Source organism: Ranitomeya imitator, chromosome 5, assembly GCF_032444005.1.
Source record: "Ranitomeya imitator isolate aRanImi1 chromosome 5, aRanImi1.pri, whole genome shotgun sequence".
Classification (NCBI taxonomy): domain Eukaryota; kingdom Metazoa; phylum Chordata; class Amphibia; order Anura; family Dendrobatidae; genus Ranitomeya; species Ranitomeya imitator.
In genome coordinates this window covers 582,651,418-582,673,321 of record NC_091286.1, presented here as the reverse complement: position 1 = coordinate 582,673,321, position 21,904 = coordinate 582,651,418, and the positions used below count along the sequence as shown (strand labels likewise).

Genomic DNA, 21,904 nt, shown 5'->3' with positions numbered 1-21,904 from the left:
TGCCTTATACTACAGGATCTGCCTATGGGGGGTGCTGTCTTATACTACAAGATCTGCCTATGGGGTGCTGCCTTATACTACAGGGTATGCCTATGGGGTGCTGCCTTATACTAAAGGAATTGCCTATGGGGGTGCTGCCTTATACTACAGGGTATGCCTATGGGGTGCTGCCTTATTCTACAGGAACTGCCTATGGGGGTGCTGCCTTATACTACAGGGTATGCCTATGGGGTGCTGCCTTATACTACAGGAACTGCCTATGGGGGTGCTGCCTTATACTACAGGGTTTGCCTATAGGGTGCTTCCTTCTACTACATGGTCTGCCTATGGGTTGCTGTATTTTATTACAGCGTCTGTCTATGGGGTGCTGTCTTATACTAGAGTCTGCCTATGGGAGTGCTGTCTTATAATGCAGAGTCTGCCTATGGGGTGCTGCCTTGTGCTATAGAGTCTGCCTATGGCTGCTGCCTTGTACTATGGAGTCTGCCTATGAGGAGTGCATTATACTATATTGAGGACTATCTGGTGCATTATACTTTATGGAGGCCATGTAGTAGGCCTTCGTACAGTGCAGGGATTACAGTGAAGGGGCCGTCATACAGTGCTGGAGCCATCAAACAGTTTGGGGGCTACTAAGGGGTCAGTATACTGTGGGGGTGCATTACAGTGAGGAGACATCATGGTATGTATAAGAGAGCATCATATTGTATATAGGGAAGCTGTACAGGGGGAGAATCGGGACATTATTGAATGTGAAGTGGGCACTTATTGTTATAGGTGAACTCAGGTTACTGTAACTATTAAAGGGGCACACAGGGCAATAGTGCTTTCTAGGGGGCAAAATGTGGGCACTGTTTTCTAAGGCACTTGCACCCAGCATTACTATATTATAGAAGGTTGCTGTAGAATTTAGAAGGCACAGAGAACCACACAGCAGGGGCAGTAATTGGGACACATATGGCAGCAGCGGCTCAGTATTGGGGTATCGTGTGGTGTAGATCACATACGGCAGCAGCAGCTTAGTATTGTGGTATCAGGTGCAGTAATGGGGTCACACAAGGCAGCAGTGGCTCAGTATTGGGGTATCAGCAGAAAGAGGAGTTTGTGCAGGTTGGGAATAGATGGTGATGGGGCTGGAATATGAGATGTGAAATGTGTCTGTTGTATTCTCTGCAGGTGAGTCGTTGTTGGAAGAAGTTGACATGTCCGTCTGGGCCAGATGGAAAAGACGGGAAAAATGAACGATTCCATCATAATGGACATCAGCGGTAAGACATTATCTGTAACTGTGCTGTGATCTTATATGTTCTGTAGGGTTGGTATTTACCACTGAACATATGGCGGTAATATCTATTTTGGTCTTGAAATAGAGCTTATCTTCAGTAATAGCGCGGTCATCTGCTGAGGTTCTCCTCCGTTATTAGGGTGAGTCACCGAGTTGTAATCAACGTTACCTGGTTAGGGGCCCACTCAGAATTTTCGCCTCCCCTGAACCAAAACCATAGCTACGCCTCTGCTTACTCTATAATGTATTATCGTGTTTGAACAAGTACCCTCTCAGTTGTAAAGTGCTAGAAATACTGTATGTTGGCACTATAGAAATAAAAATGATTACAATTATCCCTATTACAAAATCACCACCACTGAAATCACTTGTCAGAAGACAGCAAATAAGCATCTGTATGTTCTGGAGATCGTGGTCAGTCTATCGCTCAGGACACAGACGCACTGATGGATCTAGAATTCCAAGTTAATAAAAGTGCACCACATACATGGCTGGCTGAAGACCGAGACTGTCACAAACTTGACAAGGCTGGAGAGGTCGTCTAACCGGATGGTAAGTAGAGATGGTCTTTGGGTAGGGGACCAGGTGGTGGTATAGATACCTCCAGGTAGGACACTGGTGAAGTAAATGCCAGGTGTGGTAAAAGTTCTTTTTCCAACGGTTCAAAATGTAGTCCATTTGATTCTCCTAAAATGTGCATTAATATGCGTCTTTTCTCAACACATTTTTTGTGATCATGTTGACTATTTGCAACAAAACTTTTGATGGTTCAATCATTACGCCCCACAATTTTAGCAAATTCAAGAGTACTTCAACCCTCTTTATTACTTGTAACTTGTAACATTTTTTGACTTTTCAGTCAGTTAAATCCCTTTTTTTGGCCCATTTTGCACGAGGAAAACAAGCTACCCAATAATTCTGCACACCTTGATAAAAGGGTTGTATAGTTAGGTCACAGCCTCCATCATTGCACAAATACACATCACCTGATCTGCTTCATCCAATAAGCATTCATGTTTATACAGCTTGGAGTTGGGAAATCTGCATAAAAAGTATGATACTAATTTGCCTAATAATTCTGCACAGTGTGTTTTGTAGTGTAGTCTGCCACACAAGCGATGTGCATTTCTTGAGCTTTACAAAGTGTCTTTAAGAATGATCTTGTTCAGATGTTGCTGTTTAATGCTCTGTACACATCTGGGTTCTTTTCTGTACCATTATAACAGCATAAGTAAAAAATAAAGCAGGAGTGTTGATCCTCCTGCATAAATTGCACCAGAAGCACCAGACATCTCTATTATAATCAGGTGTGTTTGCTTTCCATCATTTTATGTGACAAAATAGTAATTTTTGGCTTCACAGTGTTTCCAAGCAAAGATTAAGTGTGTGAAGAAATGGATATTTTTAAAGCTTGTGGAATGGGGAATGTTCGGTGGACACTGACGACTTTTTATTGTTTTTATAAAAATGTTTCATGTCTTCAACAATTTTTGTCTTCATTGTTGACCTAGTAATATTCTCATTGGGATTCCTGAAAGTTATAGAGTTGTTGTCTCTGATATGAGTTTATTCCTCTGCTTATTTTTTATAACGGTATCATATTGATGTTGCGGAGTGACGAGTCTTTTGCAGATCAACTCATCGTCCTTAGATAGTCCATCCTTTAGGTTGTAACCAAGGATCCTGGCAATCCCAGATTGAGATGGAATAATTGATTTGTCCTTTATTTTTGGGGGGTCAACCTTATCATCCAGACATTTCTCAGACATCAAAGTCCTCAATCTCTGGAGCTCTTTAACCTCAAGTTTCATACGTTCAACCCCAAATGTCTCTACACGTTTCCAGAAAGAATTATTGAAGAATACATACATCTCCCAGTCCAAATTATTCCATGATTTTATCTTTTCTTGAGTTTCCAGCGTTAGTGTTTTCTTAGTACTGTTGCTTCTACTATTCAGAGGGAAAGACAGGACATCATAAAAAGACCAGCAGAGAGCATCCTTCAGGAGAATAAGAGACTCATCATAATATTCTGTGATCAGCACCAGATCAAATATGTTATCCACTGCGTGCCATGCTAGTACTGATTGCTCAGGGGAACCATTAAGCTCAAAACCAAGATCAAAAGTCACAAAATTCTTAGTAAAGCTGATGTATCCATTTGTATCTTTGTAAAATATTTTTGAATTGTTTAAAAAATCTTCCAGATTTTTAGCACTTTTGAAAGGTTCGTATTGCTTGTAGTAGGAAAAAGATGATTCCATCTGGGAGACTGGGTTTCGCAGGATGGTGAAGTAGAATGTGTCCTCTGGCATCACTTTTTCTACCTGTTCAAAATTCATTAATTAGGTAATTAATTCTTTACACAGATACTTTTTAGCAATATTTAATTATAATTATGCTAACTCTGGAGCTAATGAATAGAGGATAAAAAAATCTGCTAAAGGATAGAAAATCCGCTATCTTTTACAGTGCCAGTACTATAGATGAGATTTTATGATGAAATCTTATCCACATCCTGCAGGAAAAAAATCATAGTTCAAATTGACCTTTTTTGTTGACTTTCAATCCACAGCATGTCAGTTTATGTTTCAGAACAACCCTGGATCCCTGGGAGGGCGGGGTATGTGAGTATTCACACATGAAATTACACACACATATATGCACAGATTTAGGCCGGTTTCACATGTCAGTGGCTCCGGTACGTGAGGTGACAGTTTTCTCACATACCGGAGCCACTGACACACGTAGACGCATTAAAATCAATGCATCTGTGCAGATGTCATTGATTTTTTGCGGACCGTGTCTCCGTGTGCCAAACACAGAGACATGTCAGTGTTCGTGGGAGCGCATGTATTACACGGACCCATTAAAGTCAATGGGTCCGTGTAAAACACATACCGCACACGGACGTTGTCCGTGTGCATTCCGTGTGCCGTGCAGGAGACAGCGCTACGGTAAGCGCTGTCCCCCCCACATGGTGCTGAAGCCAACGAGGGAGCTGGGTGAGTATTTTCAGAACAGCGGGGGGGGGGGGGGGCAGCACAGGGGGTGGGGACATTGGCCTTTATTTTATACCTGATAAACTTAAAAAAAAAGGATTATTCATATCTTCTCTGCAGCAAACGCTGCTGCAAAGAAGATATGAATCGCGGTTTCAGCACGATGCAGGGGACAGCGCTATTCTTTAGCGCTGTCTCCTGCATGCTCCGTGTGGTACCCAGTGGGCACACGGGCGGCACACGTGTGCCGCACGTGTGCCACACTGATGTGCCACATAAACGCAGGGGCACACGGACACGGATAATTCCGGTACCGATTTTTTCCGGTACCGGAATTATCTGGACGTGTGGGACTGCCCTTATATAAATAAAATCTTCATGGGAGTGCTTCTTTAAAACGCTCCCATTTATCATTTGTATCACTATCACTATCTGACTGTAGTTGCTTCTAATCAATGGGAAGAAACTGGAAAGACTATAGCACAATAGCGTCGTATCTAGGTAAAAAGCATAAAAATAATGAGAGTTGCACACCTGGCCAGGCTACTTATTGCACTATAAAGGCTGCTGCAGACCCACAAGGATGCCAAGAGGTCAATAGTGGAGATGAATGAGTTAAATCCTTCCCTGCCTGGACTAAGGGAGACATTGAATAGATGAATTCAGAGTCTAATGCTGGTGTCCCGCTTTCAACTGCAATGCGAGAAACTCACGCTAGTCTCTCGCCTCAATACCCGGGACTGCCGCCAGCACTCGGGACTGGAGTGTGTGGCTGCATGTATTTCTATGCAGCTGAACGCTCCGGTCCGAACCGCTGGCGGCAATTTCGGGTACTGAGGTAAGAGACTCGCGCGAGTTTCTCCCATTGCAGTTGCAAGTGGGACACCTGACCTACCTAATGCAGATTAAATGCCTTTTATTTGTCAACACATTAAGAAGTTTCACACTTTTTCTTCAAGACAAGCCACCTGTCCTAAAAAAAAGAAGCCTTAGTGACCACCAATAACCACCAGTCTTTTTACTGACCTGCGATATAAGAGACTAGCCTCCCCATACAGGTAACAATCCAGCAGCTGTTGGCTGTACACTATAGCTGAGAAATTGCTGCATCAACCACGATCAGTGTTGGCACCAACTATGGTCGTTTAACCCCTTAAATGCTTCTGTCAATAGTGATTGTGGCATCTAGATGGTTAACAGAGTGTGGGGGCTCCCTTTTTAAATCCATCGGCACCCTGAGATTTTCATTACATGGCCCTGATGTTTGCCATGGCAGTTCACCGCCAAATAACAGTCTTAAAGTCTGTCAAAAAAAAAGTTATCAAAATGTAGGTGGTAAAAACAAGCTTTTTTTATTCCTGTCATGCCACTTTGCATTAATTCCCGAAAAACACCTGAAGGGTTAATGAACTACGTGAAAGCAATTTTGAATACGTTGAGGGGTGCGATTTTTAAAATGGTATCGCATTTTGAGGTTTCCAATATGTAGGACCTGCAAAGTCACTTCAAAACTGAACAGGTTTCTAAAAAAAAATACATTTTGTAAATTTCCTTGGAAAAAAATGAAAAATGACTGCTACATGTTTAAGCCTTCTAAAATGCTAACAAAATAAAACAACATTTTACATATGGTGCTGATGTAAGTCAGACATGAGGGAAATGTTATTCATTAATGTTTTAGTGTGGTATCACCAACTGAATTAGGCTGGGATCACACATACGTGAGACACGGCCGAGTCTCGCAGGTGAAAACTGTTATGACCTGGTGGTCAGGACTATAATGAACCTGGTGGTTAAGAGCACACGGAATGACCTGATAGTTACTGATAATAAGGACGAGCTCTGGGACGTGGGAACTCTGCTGACCGCAATCCCTAATCCTATCAAACACACTAGAAATAGCCGTGGATTGCGCCTAACGCTCCCTATGCAACTCGGCACAGCCTAAGGAACTAGCTAGCCCTGAAGATAGAAAAATAAAGCCTACCTTGCCTCAGAGAAATTCCCCAAAGGAAAAGGCAGCCCCCCACATATAATGACTGTGAGTAAAGATGAAAATGCAAACACAGAGATGAAATAGATTTAGCAAAGTGAGGCCCGACTTACTGAACAGACCGAGGACAGAAAAGGTTACTTTGTGGTCAGCACAAAAACCTGCAAAAAGACCACGCAGAGGGCGCAAAAAGACCCTCCGCACCGACTCACGGTGCGGAGGCGCTCCCTCTGCGTCCCAGAGCTTCCAGCAAGCAAGACACAATAAAAATAGCAAGCTGGACAGAAAAAATAGCAAACCAAAGAAATACAAGCTGTGACTTAGCTTCTGCTGGGAAGACAGGTCACAAGAACGATCCAGGAGAGAACTAGACCAATACTGGAACATTGACAGGAGGCGTGGAGCAAAGATCTAAGTGGAGTTAAATAGAGCGGCAGCTAACGAATTAACCTCGTCACCTGCGGAAGGAAACTCAGAAACACCCACCAGAGAAAGTCCATGGACAGAACCAGCCGAAGTACCATTCATGACCACAGGAGGGAGCCCGACAACAGAATTCACAACAGTACCCCCCCCTTGAGGAGGGGTCACCGAACCCTCACCAGAGCCCCCAGGCCGACCAGGATGAGCCAAATGAAAGGCACGAACCAGATCGGCAGCATGAACATCAGAGGCAAAAACCCAGGAATTATCTTCCTGACCATAACCCTTCCACTTGACCAGGTACTGGAGTTTCCGTCTCGAAACACGAGAATCCAAAATCTTCTCCACCACATACTCCAACTCCCCCTCAACCAACACCGGGGCAGGAGGATCAATGGATGGAACCACAGGCGCCACGTATCTCCGCAACAACGACCTATGGAACACATTATGGATGGCAAAAGAAGCAGGAAGGGCCAAACGAAATGACACAGGATTGATAACCTCAGAATTCTTATACGGACCAATGAAACAAGGCTTAAACTTAGGAGAGGAAACCTTCATAGGAACATAACGAGACGACAACCAAACCAAATCCCCAACACGAAGTCGGGGACCCACACAGCGCCGGCGGTTAGCGAAACGTTGAGCCTTCTCCTGGGACAATGTCAAATTGTCCACCACATGAGTCCAAATCTGCTGCAACCTATCCACCACAGTATCTACACCAGGACAGTCCGAAGACTCAACCTGCCCTGAAGAGAAACGAGGATGGAAACCAGAATTGCAGAAAAACGGCGAAACCAAAGTAGCCGAGCTGGCCCGATTATTAAGGGCGAACTCAGCCAACGGCAAAAAGGACACCCAATCATCCTGATCAGCAGAAACAAAGCATCTCAGATATGTTTCCAAAGTTTGATTAGTTTGTTCGGTTTGGCCATTTGTCTGAGGATGGAAAGCCGAGGAAAAAGACAAATCAATGCCCATCTTAGCACAAAAGGATCGCCAAAACCTCGAAACAAACTGGGAACCTCTGTCAGAAACGATGTTCTCCGGGATACCATGTAAACGAACCACATGCTGGAAAAATAATGGCACCAAATCAGAGGAGGAAGGCAATTTAGACAAAGGTACCAAATGGACCATCTTAGAAAAGCGATCACAAACCACCCAAATGACCGACATCTTTTGAGAGACGGGGAGATCCGAAATAAAATCCATAGAAATATGCGTCCAGGGCCTCTTCGGGACCGGCAAGGGCAAAAGCAACCCACTGGCACGAGAACAGCAGGGCTTAGCCCGAGCACAAGTCCCACAGGACTGCACAAAAGAACGCACATCCCGTGACAAAGACAGCCACCAGAAGGATCTAGCCACCAAATCTCTGGTACCAAAGATTCCAGGATGCCCAGCCAACACTGAACAATGAATCTCAGAGATAACTCTACTAGTCCATCTATCAGGGACAAACAGTTTCTCCGCTGGGCAACGGTCAGGTCTATCAGCCTGAAATTTTTGCAGCACCCGCCGCAAATCAGGGGAGATGGCAGACAAAATGACCCCCTCTTTGAGAATACCCGCCGGCTCAGGAACACCCGGAGAGTCAGGCACAAAACTCCTTGACAGGGCATCAGCCTTCACATTCTTAGAGCCCGGAAGGTACGAAACCACAAAATCAAAACGCGAGAAAAATAATGACCATCGAGCCTGTCTCGGATTCAACCGTTTGGCAGACTCAAGATAAGTCAAATTCTTGTGATCTGTCAAGACCACCACGCGATGCTTGGCTCCTTCCAGCCAATGACGCCACTCCTCGAATGTCCACTTCATGGCCAACAACTCACAATTACCAACATCATAGTTACGCTCAGCAGGCGAAAACTTTCTAGAAATGAAAGCACATGGCTTCATCACCGAGCCATCAGAACTTCTTTGTGACAAAACAGCCCCTGCTCCAATCTCAGAAGCATCAACCTCAACCTGAAACGGGAGCGAAACATCTGGCTGGCACAACACAGGGGCAGAAGAAAAACGATGCTTCAACTCCTGAAAAGCCTCTACAGCCGCAGAAGACCAATTGACCACATCAGCACCCTTCTTGGTCAAATCAGTCAACGGTTTAGCAACAGTAGAAAAATTAGCGATGAAGCGCCGATAAAAATTAGCAAAGCCCAGGAACTTTTGCAGGCTCTTCACAGATGTCGGCTGAGTCCAATCGTAAATGGCCTGGACTTTAACAGGGTCCATCTCGATAGTAGAAGGGGAAAAAATGAACCCCAAAAATGAAACCTTCTGAACTCCAAAGAGACACTTTGACCCCTTCACAAACAAGGAATTCGCACGAAGGACCTGGAACACCATTCTGACCTGCTTCACATGAGACTCCCAATCATCCGAAAAGACCAAAATATCATCCAAATACACAATCAGGAATTTATCCAGGTACTCTCGGAAGATGTCATGCATAAAGGACTGAAATACTGATGGAGCATTGGAAAGCCCGAATGGCATAACCAGGTACTCAAAATGGCCCTCGGGCGTATTAAATGCTGTTTTCCATTCATCGCCTTGTTTAATACGCACAAGATTATACGCCCCTCGAAGATCTATCTTGGTGAACCAACTAGCCCCTTTAATACGAGCAAACAAATCAGACAGCAACGGCAAAGGATACTGAAATTTGACTGTAATTTTATTAAGAAGGTGGTAATCAATACAAGGTCTCAAAGAACCATCCTTCTTGGCCACAAAAAAGAACCCTGCTCCTAGCGGTGATGACGACGGGCGAATATGGCCTTTCTCCAAGGACTCCTTTATATAACTGCGCATAGCGGCGTGCTCTGGCACAGATAAATTGAACAATTGGCCCTTAGGAAACTTACTACCAGGAATCAAATCAATTGCACAATCGCAATCCCTATGAGGAGGTAGGGCACTGGCTTTGGGCTCATCAAATACATCCCGATAATCCGACAAAAACTCTGGAACTTCAGAAGGGGTGGAAGACGAAATAGACAAAAATGGAACATCACCATGTACCCCCTGGCAACCCCAGCTGGACACAGACATAGATTTCCAGTCCAATACTGGATTATGAACCTGTAGCCATGGCAACCCCAAAACGACCACATCATGCAGATTATGCAACACCAGAAAGCGGACATCCTCCTGATGTGCAGGAGCCATGCACATGGTCAATTGGGTCCAATACTGAGGCTTATTCTTGGCCAAAGGTGTAGCATCAATTCCTCTCAATGGAATAGGATACTGCAAGGGCTCCAAGAAAAAACCACAGCGCCTAGCATACTCCAAGTCCATCAAATTCAGGGCAGCGCCTGAATCCACAAATGCCATAACAGAATAGGATGACAAAGAGCAAATCAGAGTAACAGACAATAGAAATTTAGACTGTACCGTACCAATGGTGGCAGACCTAGCGAACCGCTTAGTGCGCTTAGGATAATCGGAGATAGCATGAGTGGAATCACCACAGTAAAAAAATAGCCCATTCCGACGTCTGTGTTCTTGCCGTTCAGCTCTGGTCAAAGTCCTATCACATTGCATAGGCTCAGGCCCATGCTCAGATCGTACCGCCAAATGGTGCACAGCTTTACGCTCATGCAAGCGTCGATCGATCTGAATGGCCAAGGACATAGACTCATTCAGACCAGCAGGCATGGGAAACCCCACCATGACATCCTTAAGGGCTTCAGAGAGACCCTTTCTGAAGATAGCTGCCAGGGCACATTCATTCCACTGAGTGAGCACAGACCACCTTCTAAACTTCTGACAATATATCTCCGCTTCATCCTGACCCTGACACAGAGCCAACAAGATTTTCTCTGCCTGATCCACTGAATTAGGTTCGTCATAAAGCAATCCAAGCGCCAGGAAAAACGCATCAACATCACGCAATGCCGGATCTCCTGGTGCAAGGGAAAATGCCCAGTCTTGAGGGTCACCACGTAACAAAGAAATAATGATCTTTACTTGTTGAACAGGGTCACCTGAGGAGCGAGGTTTCAAGGCAAGAAACAATTTACAATTATTCTTGAAATTCAAGAACTTAGATCTATCACCAAAAAACAAATCAGGAATTGGAATCTTAGGCTCTGACATCGGATTCTGAACCACAAAATCTTGAATGTTTTGTACCCTTGTAGTGAGATTATCCATCCAAGAGGACAGACCTTGAATCTCCATGTTTACACCAGTGTCCTGAACCACCCAGAGGTAAAGGGGAAAAGAGAGACAAAACACACTGCAAAGAAGAAAAAAAAATGGTCTCAGAACTTCTCTTATCCCTCTATTGAGATGCATTAGTACTTTGGGCCTCCTGTACTGTTATGACCTGGTGGTCAGGACTATAATGAACCTGGTGGTTAAGAGCACACGGAATGACCTGATAGTTACTGATAATAAGGACGAGCTCTGGGACGTGGGAACTCTGCTGACCGCAATCCCTAATCCTATCAAACACACTAGAAATAGCCGTGGATTGCGCCTAACGCTCCCTATGCAACTCGGCACAGCCTAAGGAACTAGCTAGCCCTGAAGATAGAAAAATAAAGCCTACCTTGCCTCAGAGAAATTCCCCAAAGGAAAAGGCAGCCCCCCACATATAATGACTGTGAGTAAAGATGAAAATACAAACACAGAGATGAAATAGATTTAGCAAAGTGAGGCCCGACTTACTGAACAGACCGAGGATAGAAAAGGTTGCTTTGCGGTCAGCACAAAAACCTGCAAAAAGACCACGCAGAGGGCGCAAAAAGACCCTCCGCACCGACTCACGGTGCGCAGGCGCTCCCTCTGCGTCCCAGAGCTTCCAGCAAGCAAGACACAATAAAAATAGCAAGCTGGACAGAAAAAATAGCAAACCAAAGAAATACAAGCTGTAACTTAGCTTCTGCTGGGAAGACAGGTCACAAGAACGATCCAGGAGAGAACTAGACCAATACTGGAACATTGACAGGAGGCGTGGAGCAAAGATCTAAGTGGAGTTAAATAGAGCGGCAGCTAACGAATTAACCTTGTCACCTGCGGAAGGAAACTCAGAAACACCCACCAGAGAAAGTCCATGGACAGAACCAGCCGAAGTACCATTCATGACCACAGGAGGGAGCCCGACAACAGAATTCACAACAGAAAACCCTCCTCTGGCACCGGCACTCCAGAGCGGAGCATGGAACTGTGCGCTCCGCTCTGTGGTGTTGGTGCCAGAGCTTGGTTTTCACCTGCGAGACTCGGCCGTATCTCGCGTATGTGTGATTCCGGCCTTAAAGAGATAATCGTCCAAACTTTGAAAATTGCAATTTTTTAAATTTTGTCAAATTTCTGATATTTTTAGAACTAAATGCAAACTATATCAACCTAAATTTAACATTATCTTAAAGTATGATGTGTAACGAAAAATTAATCTCAAAATCAATGGGATTTGTTGAAGCATTTTAGAGTTATTACTACATAAAAAGACACTGGTTAGATTTTAAAAAATTGGATCTGTCACTAAGGGGTTAAACTTTGAAAAGCTGTTGACAAATAAACCATACTGAATCTGCAATAGGCGGGGGTCACACTTGCATGTGCAATGCGAGAAACTCGCACGAGTCTCTCACATCAATACCCGACACTGCCGCCGACATTGGGACCGGAGAGTTCAGCTACATAGAAATACATGCAGCCGCACATTCCGGTCCCGAGTGCCGGCGGCAGTGCCAGGTATTGATGTGAAAGACTCGTGCGAGTTTCTCGCATTGCACACGCAAGTGTGACCCCGACCTTACACTCTGACATCATCTATTCAATGACTCCATTTATCCAGGCAGGGAAGAATTTAACCCATTATCTTCTAGTCAATGTCATAACATGCATCCTTCAGTCTGGGAAAGCTAATTTATTTTTTAACTAAAATTAGCACAAACGAGAATAAAAACAATGCATAAAAACACAGAAGCAAGTAAATAAATAGTAATTGTGACGCCCAGGAGACCGGGATACCCAGCACCGGACCAATGGAGTCTGTCTCTTGAGGGGGATGTCACGGGTGGCTTGACCCGGTGCTGTGGCCTTAGGCAATGCACAGTGTAAGGGGTATCATGAGGGGACAGGCACTTACTTGATCAGCAGCAGGTTCTCCCAGCGGTGACGATCCTGATCCTGGATAGATGGCTATTGTCCAAATGAAAGACTGAGGCACTGAAACGTTTAACCAGTTTACTTTAACATAAAAGGATTTACAACCAGTCCTGTCACCGGAGTCTGTATGGGAACTCTGAGTTACTTTGACCCTGCCGGGGTCTTCGCCTCTTATTGTGCGCAATTTCTGTGTGGCCCTGCTGCTGTATGTGAACTGGCTGCCGGCCCAATCTGTCCCCTCCGGGTCCTGGTTCGACGGGCAACCCGAGTCCTTTTATCGGTTTACCCCCTCTGGGAGTACCGCTGAACTCTGTGTCTGTTGCTGCATCCGACCCTAGTGAAGCTGATATCACCTCACGTTTTTCCGGTTGCTGTATTATATATAATGAATACAGCCACGGATCCGGTATCCGTCTTTGCGCCTGTTCTGGGTAGTGATTAATGCTACCCGGTTCTCACAATGTCCTTTTTCTCTATCCCTCTTCTCCTCAGGCCGGTGATTTAGGCCTGGTAACAGTCACAGGGCTGTTAGAAATTCAACTGTATGACCTCTCACTTTCAGCTCCTTGGCCCAACTGCCATTTCTTCTCTCAGACCAGAATGGATCAAGGGGAGTCTCTGGAGCTCCCCCTTCTGGCCGGAGGTGGTAGTGCAGTCTTGCTATTTTAGTATTTGTACTTACTGTCAGTAACTATTTTTGTGGCAAATACCCCTAGGGGTGCCACATTCCCCCTTAGTTAAGAACAGTACTCCGGGACTGTGGGACAATAACATTTTGAAATAACAATTAATATGTACAGAGTCTTAAAAATGAAAAGTTACAAAAACCACTCAAGGAAACAAAAATAGAGTTCTGTAAAAAGTCACTTCAAATAGCGTCCATTAATACAGTTCTATCCTTGAAGGTATTAGGAACGGCACTGTACTTAGTGTCCAGGAATTTAGTTCCATTTTTCCAACGGAGTTATCAATATAAAGTCTAAAGAAAGTTCAAAAAGAGCAAAAAGCAAAGTTCAAAAAGCAGTCTTTCCGGAGCTTTGATTTAGTGCCTCCGGGCTGATAAAAAGTTCAAGAATATGCAATAAGTTCATACAGACAAGTCTCTGTAGGCACTGGGCTTAAACGTTGCAGACTGATAGCAATGACTATACTACATTTTCTGTTTAACTATATACGGCATAACATATATACAATTCACATTATGAGCTTTATAGTTGGTAATCTGCATACCTGGCCGGTAATTGACCCTGGGTACTACGCTGTGATCTACGTAATAGCGGTGTCTCTTCATGTGGTGTACTACTGTCTACTGCGGATGTAGTATCTGCCCGCTCTGCTAAAGATAATTCCACGACTATGGAGTTGGCAAGTCCACCGTGAATGGGATTACTCTGACCAGGAATCTGTTCTTCCTGGCCTGGAACCTCCTGTAGTACGGGGTCAGCCTCTTCCTGTCTTGGGACTTCTGGTATTGGGTTCAGTGTTGGGTAAAAGGCCACCATGGGAACCACTACTGCACCATGGTATGTTAGTAGGGTTTTGGGAAAGTCTCCTATACAGGTGTGATACACTTCCTCTTCTTTTTCCTTTACTGGTTGAACCTGTATGGGTTGAATAACTTCTGGTTCTGGCTGGACAACGTCTGGCTCTTTCAATGCTTCCGGACATAATTTAAGATTGTCTCTTGACACTAGTACAGATGTTAAGCCTCCGTTTTTGCTAATGAGACACATTTTAGGATTATCCACTCTTGTTGGTAAAACTGTGTAGGGTACGGCTTCCCACTGATTGTCCAGTTTATTGGTTCGACGATTTCTCTTGAGCACTTGGTCACCCGGTCTTAATGGGGTCGCTAGAGCATTCTGGTTGAAAGTTCGCTCTTGTCTTTCTCTAGTTTGCTGAAGGCTTCTTTCCACACTCTCTTGCACTTGGCGATACTGCTTTTGCCGTATGATATCCCAATTGGAGTCTTGAACTTCTGCGTCTGGTTTCAGAATTCCCATTTCTAGATCGATTGGTAATTGGCCGGGTCTTGCACGCATAAGGTAAGCTGGGGTGCAGTTGGTGGAGCTCACCGGGACATGATTATACAGATCCACCAAGTCAGGCAATTTCTCTGGCCATTGATTCCTTTCTGTCTCAGGTAAAGTCTTTAGTAGGTCTATTACAATATGGTTCATCTTCTCGCATAAGCCGTTTGTTTGTGGATGATAGGCCGTCGTCCGGATCTTTTTGCAACCATACATATTACAGAATTCTCTGAAGATCTCTGATTCAAAGGCTGTACCTTGGTCGGTGAGAACCTGTTCCGGATATCCATGGGGTCTACAAAAGTACGTTTGGAACGCTTTGGCTGCTGTTTTTGCTGTCAGATCTTTTACGGGTACTACTACCAAGAAACGTGAATAATGGTCCACGATGGTCAAGGCATAGACATAGCCGGACCGGCTTGGTGTCAACTTCACGTGGTCCATGGCTACAAGTTCAAGTGGTTGTTTGGTGATTATGGCCTGCAGTGGTGCTCTTTGGTTCTTTTGATCGTTTCTTCTGAGGTTACACGGGCCACAATTTCTGCACCACTGTTCGATTGATTTTCTCATCCCGACCCAATAAAATCTTTCTCTTAGAAGTACTTCTAACTTTTTCCAACCGAAGTGACCAGCACCATTATGGTAAGCTTCGAGGACCATCTTCACATCTTGTTTAGGCACAATAATCTGCCAAACCAATTCATGTGTTTTCGGATTGGTGTATCTTCTACAGAGCTTCCCTTGATACAGGAACATTTTGCCTCTCTCTTTCCAGAGTTGATGCGTCTCTTCTGGGGCATCCTCATAGGGATATGCACTTTGCTCAGTCAACAGTTCCTTCACCAACTTCACAGCCGGATTGCTGTCTTGGGTGTCAGCCCATCTATGGTGTGCTAACGGATTAAAATTCACCTCTTGTTGTTTCTGATAGGTACTTGACTGATGATGTTTTGCCTTGGGACGATGGAAGGCTGGTAGTTCAATTTCTTCAAGCTCCCCCGTTTCCTCTTCTACATCTCTCAAGTGTGGCATCCGGGATAGGGCATCGGCATTTCCATTCTTGCGACCTGCTCGATACTTGATTATGAAGTTGTAATTAGATAACCGGGCTATCCATCGCTGTTCTAACGCATCTAATTTGGCTGTGTCCAGGTGGGTCAACGGATTGTTGTCAGTATAGACAATAAATTCTGCAGCGGCCAGATAGTGTTTGAAATGCTCCGTCACAGCCCAAACTACTGCCAGTAGTTCCAATTTGAAGGAGCTGTAATTTTCTGAATTTCTTTCAGTAGGCCGGAGCTTTCTACTTGCAAAGGCGATGACTTTCTCCCGACCTTCTTGCTTTTGTGACAGCACCGCTCCTAGTCCCACATTACTGGCATCGGTGTAGAGGATGAAAGGTTTATGGTAATCTGGGTATGCCAGAACCTCTTCTCCGGTTAGTGCCTTCTTTAGTTGTTCAAAGGAGTCTTCCCTTTCGTCGTTCCACTGAAAAGGAGGGTTTCGGTTTGAAGGTTTCTTCGTCTGCCCTACCAAGGTGTCTTGCAAGGGTGCTGCCAACTTGGTAAATCCTTTTATAAATCTGCGATAGTAACCCACCAATCCCAGGAATTGTCTCACTTCTTTTGCGCTGGTAGGTCTTGGCCAATCCCTTATGGCGCTTATTTTCTCGGGATCTGGTGCTACTCCCTCCGAACTCACGATGTGTCCCAGGTACTGTACCTTTGGCTTGAGAAGGTGACATTTGGATGGCTTGACTTTCATGCCATACCTGGATAAGGCTTCGAACACTTCTGCCAGGTCTATTAAGTGTTGTTCGTAAGTCTTTGAGTAGACGATCACATCATCTAGGTACAGGAGGACGGTCTCGAAGTTCTTGTGTCCGAGGCAGCATTCCATCAGCCGCTGGAAGGTACCGGATGCGTTGCAGAGTCCGAACGGCATGCGATTAAATTCACATAGACCCATTGGTGTGGTGAATGCCGTCTTTTCCTTATCTCTCTCAGCCACAGGGACTTGCCAATACCCGCTTGTTAAGTCTAAGGTGGAAAAATAATTAGCAGATTTCAAAGCAGTTAAGGACTCTTCTATCCTAGGCAAGGGGTAGGCGTCTTTATGGGTGATGTTATTAATCTTCCGGTAGTCTACGCACATTCTCATGGTTCCGTCCTTTTTTTTGACAATCACTAGAGGGGCCGCCCAGGGGCTACAGCTGTCTCTTATTACCCCGGCCTGTTTCATTTCCCTCAGCATATCTTTTGCACATTGATAGTGAGCGGGCGGTATGGGTCTATATCTTTCTTTTATTGGGGGATGGTCACCTGTGGGGATTGTGTGTTCTACCCCTTCTATCCGTCCGAAGTCCAATGGGTGTTTACTGAAGACTTGTTCATATTCCGTCACTAGCCTATACACCCCTTGTTTTTGATGGGTAGGTGTTGAATTTATGCCCACGTGTAGCTGTTGGCACCAATCCTCCATTTCTCCATCTGAGCCATTGCCTTCCACCTGACAGGTTGGTTCTAAGGGCTCAATGGTTGTGATGGCATTGTTGTCAACAGTATATAGCTTTGCCATTGTAGCATACCTTGGCAAAGTGACCTCTTCCTCTCCACAGTTCAAAAGTCGTACCGGCACTCGTCCCCGGTGTACCTCGACTATCCCTCGTGCTGTGAGTATAGTGGGCCTGCTGTCGGTGTACACTGGTTCTATTAAGGCTTGATAATCTCGTCCCTTAGTACCAATGGCTGCTCTACACCATACCAACATTTCTGTTTTTGGTGGGATTACAATAGATGTTGGATCACTTACCCTCACACTGCCGATTTCTCCACCTGCAACTTCTACCTGTTGCCTTAACATCAATACTTTTATTTCCCTCCGGAGAACTCTCTGCTGGCAGGATTGGGCAGTTTCAGCAATTTGCTGTAAGACAGAAATGACTTCGGAAAAGCAGTTCTCTAACACATTCATTCCTATCAATACAGTTGGTTCACAGTTCCGCCGGTCAACATCAACAACAATTATACCCTGTTTCTTCAATTCTACTTTACCAATCTTTATGGTCATCTCCCTGAATCCTAGTTTCGGTACCAACTTACCATTACTGGCCCATATATCTAGTTCAACATCAGAGGGCCCTTTTTCAATATCTGCATCAGCCCAGTACCTCTTATAAAGGATATACGGTATAGATGAAATCTGGGAACCTGTGTCCAGCAAAGCGTTGAGGGGAATTCCGTCCAGCACGATAGGGATAATGGGTCGTCCTCCGATGTACCTGTCGTGCCAGGGTGTTGGGCCTTGAAAGTTCATTCCTGCGAAGCGGCCCGCATTCCCAGGGGATTCCCGTTTAAATCACAATCTCGTGCAAAGTGGCCCGGCTGCTGGCAACGGCGGCAAATGGGCTGTCCATCCGGTTGGTAGCGGTCGCGGGGTCGTCCTCTCCATGTCGGGTATCTCCGGGGTCTCATCCATGGAACATCCTCTCTACAGTTTGCCAACTCCATCTTGTGTCCTCTCATCTCCTGCATGGTTTTAGCCATTGAAGCAACAACATCAGCTAAAGAGTCAAGCTTTTGTTGAAGAGCCTCATTAGTACTGGGCCCCAGGGGCTTAGCAATGGCCCCAGACATAGCTGATGTCACTGGCACTCCCTGTTGTTGAGGTGCCTCTGCCATGGGTTGCGCAGGATCCTGATCCCGAGGTGCCTCTGCCAGCTGGAGACGTATAGCGCTCTCCTTTAATTGGGCAAATGTCAATTCAGGGTTCTTAAAAACAAGCATGCTCACATGCCCCCGGTGAGAAGGGGTGTAGAGTCCCTCAATAAATTGATCTCTTAGCAGTTTATCCGCTCCGGTGTTAAAAATGGGTTCAGCCAGTGTAAGTGATTTAAGGGCTTCCTGCAGGTTTAAGGCAAAGTCTCTCACGCCCTCATTAGCTTTTTGTTTGCAACTAAAGAATCGTATTTTAGCTTTGCTGCTGGCAGTGGTTTCAAATGTAGCTTTTAATCCAGCAAATATGCGTTCAACAGTGCCTTTTAGATCAGCTGCCCATGCTGTGACTTCTCGCTTAGCATGGCCACTTAACTGCATCATCAGGAGACTAACACGCTGAACTTCACCCACAGGGAACATGTCAAAATGGGCCAGCATCTTTTCTCTGAAATCGTCAAGGGCATTAGGCTCACCTTCATACATTGGAAGCCATGGGCCACCCGGGGTATATGGCATCAGCACCGGCATGATGGGCGCCACTCCTTGCACCGCTGCGCTGCCGGACTCTCTATTGACACTCTGTCTTTCAGCTGCATTAGCGTTGCCGAGTGCTGCGGCGTCTTCGTGCTGCGACATACTGTGCCCCCTTAGTTAATCCGGACCCTTCCGGTCCTCCGCTTCCGTCGGGATAGTGTAGATTCGTTCCGCTGTGCAGCAGGATCGATTTTCCCCTTGCTCTGATGTCAGAGCGCTCAGCTTGGTGCCGCCCACAATGACACGCCCCCTGCTGCTCCCACCCACCGCGCTCTGTAATGGCGGATTCTGAAGTTTTTCAGTTAGACTGGGGCTCAGGTGATGGCGTAGCTCAATTAACAGTCTCGTGCCTAACGGTTATGAAGTGATTACCTCAGGGGATGGCGGCCATCTTTAGTCCATTATAACCAATGGGGAAAAGTCACTTTCAATAGTTTTCAATGGGGAATGGATTTTTCTTTAATAAAGTCAATTTTCAAGATTTTTCATCCCAGTTTTCACAGTTTTGGGCTCCAATCACGGCACACAATACCCGGTATACGGGCTGGCTAGATCCTGTTCGTGACGCCAATTGTGACGCCCAGGAGACCGGGATACCCAGCACCGGACCAATGGAGTCTGTCTCTTGAGGGGGATGTCACGGGTGGCTTGACCCGGTGCTGTGGCCTTAGGCAATGCACAGTGTAAGGGGTATCATGAGGGGACAGGCACTTACTTGATCAGCAGCAGGTTCTCCCAGCGGTGACGATCCTGATCCTGGATAGATGGCTATTGTCCAAATGAAAGACTGAGGCACTGAAACGTTTAACCAGTTTACTTTAACATAAAAGGATTTACAACCAGTCCTGTCACCGGAGTCTGTATGGGAACTCTGAGTTACTTTGACCCTGCCGGGGTCTTCGCCTCTTATTGTGCGCAATTTCTGTGTGGCCCTGCTGCTGTATGTGAACTGGCTGCCGGCCCAATCTGTCCCCTCCGGGTCCTGGTTCGACGGGCAACCCGAGTCCTTTTATCGGTTTACCCCCTCTGGGAGTACCGCTGAACTCTGTGTCTGTTGCTGCATCCGACCCTAGTGAAGCTGATATCACCTCACGTTTTTCCGGTTGCTGTATTATATATAATGAATACAGCCACGGATCCGGTATCCGTCTTTGCGCCTGTTCTGGGTAGTGATTAATGCTACCCGGTTCTCACAATGTCCTTTTTCTCTATCCCTCTTCTCCTCAGGCCGGTGATTTAGGCCTGGTAACAGTCACAGGGCTGTTAGAAATTCAACTGTATGACCTCTCACTTTCAGCTCCTTGGCCCAACTGCCATTTCTTCTCTCAGACCAGAATGGATCAAGGGGAGTCTCTGGAGCTCCCCCTTCTGGCCGGAGGTGGTAGTGCAGTCTTGCTATTTTAGTATTTGTACTTACTGTCAGTAACTATTTTTGTGGCAAATACCCCTAGGGGTGCCACATAACACATGTAAAAATAAATATGCATAGGGTACTTAGCTGACTTTAATCAAAAAGCATAAAAGCCATCCCACTGGGTCAAGGTACTCCCAATCAAGAGCGTTCATATCTCTAATATCTCACCTTGTTATGTGCCAACAGGCTTCAAAATAGACAGGAACATTGGCAGGACCTGGGTCTGACTGTGTTTAAAACTTGCCCCTGGAAAGATGAGTAGATCTTTGCACAGCCCAAGGGGGCGGCCATACTCCCAAATGAACCAAGTACAAGAAACTGAAGTAAAACCAAAAATGGGTTCTGCCCATAGAACCCTTTCTAATCGGGTGAGTATTATCTGCAGAATAAAAATGTATAGCCCAAAGACAAGTCATCCCAGTGCTTTAGGAACCCAAATCCTTTCACTCTGCTTATAGGGGTTGTCTGGTCCAAATTGATAAGTCTACAGTCACGTTGTGTGACTCTTGACTTATGAATCCCCCAGCGCATGCACTATGTGCTGTGAGGTTTCGCTGGTTTCTAAGCTGGGACTGGAGGGTATGTATAAGTTGTACATACTTCTGGCCAAAGCCCATTCAGTAGATGTGGTCTTGCTCCATACACTTAGTCGGCCTCTGGCCTGAAGTATGTACCACTCTTACATACCCTCCGGTCCCAGCTCAGAAACCGGTGAATCCTTGCTGCGTACAGTGCATGTGCTCGGGGATTCATAATTCGACAGTCACACAGAGTGACTGCAGACTTATCAATTTGGACTGGACAACCCCTTTAAGCCATGCATTTAATTCTCTAAGCTTCCGCTGTTTTTCATTTGATGCGTATTGCACAGGCAGTTTTCCAGAAAATACTACTGTTGTGAATTCTGTTGTCAAGCTCCCTCCTGTGGTCATGAATGGTACTTCGGCTGGTTCTGTCCATGGGCTTCCTCTGGTGGTTGTGAGTGGAGCTGCTGCTTCTGAGTTTCCTTCCACAGGTGACGAGGTTAATTCGTTAGCTGGCTGCTCTATTTAACTCCACTTAGATCTTTGCTCCATGCCACCTGTCAATGTTCCAGTATTGGTCTTGTTCTCTCCTGGATCGTTCTTGTGACCTGTCTTCCCAGCAGAAGCTAAGTTCCTGTTTGCTTTTCTCTGGTTTGCTATTTTTCTGTCCAGCTTGCTGTTTTGATTTTGTCTTGCTTGCTGGAAGCTCTGGGACGCAGAGGGAGCGCCTCCGCACCGTGAGTCGGTGCGGAGGGTCTTTTTGCGCCCTCTGCGTGGTCTTTTTGTAGTTTTTTGTGCTGACCGCAAAGTTACCTTTCCTATCCTCTGTCTGTTCAGTAAGTCGG

The 21,904-nt window shown here is 45.6% G+C and overlaps 1 protein-coding gene across 1 annotated transcript in view; it reads right to left on the bottom strand.

Annotated features, from left to right (window-relative positions):
• Positions 1 to 2,079: 2,079 nt before the first annotated feature.
• Positions 2,080 to 21,904, bottom strand: part of LOC138680897 (galactose-3-O-sulfotransferase 2-like) — a 39,023-nt gene continuing 19,198 nt past the window's right edge. Inside the window, exon 2 of the mRNA XM_069768111.1 lies at positions 2,080 to 3,612. Within this exon, the coding sequence (XP_069624212.1) occupies positions 2,824 to 3,612 (789 nt within the window). The 3' untranslated portion in view covers positions 2,080 to 2,823. The remainder of the gene's footprint in view (positions 3,613 to 21,904) is intronic.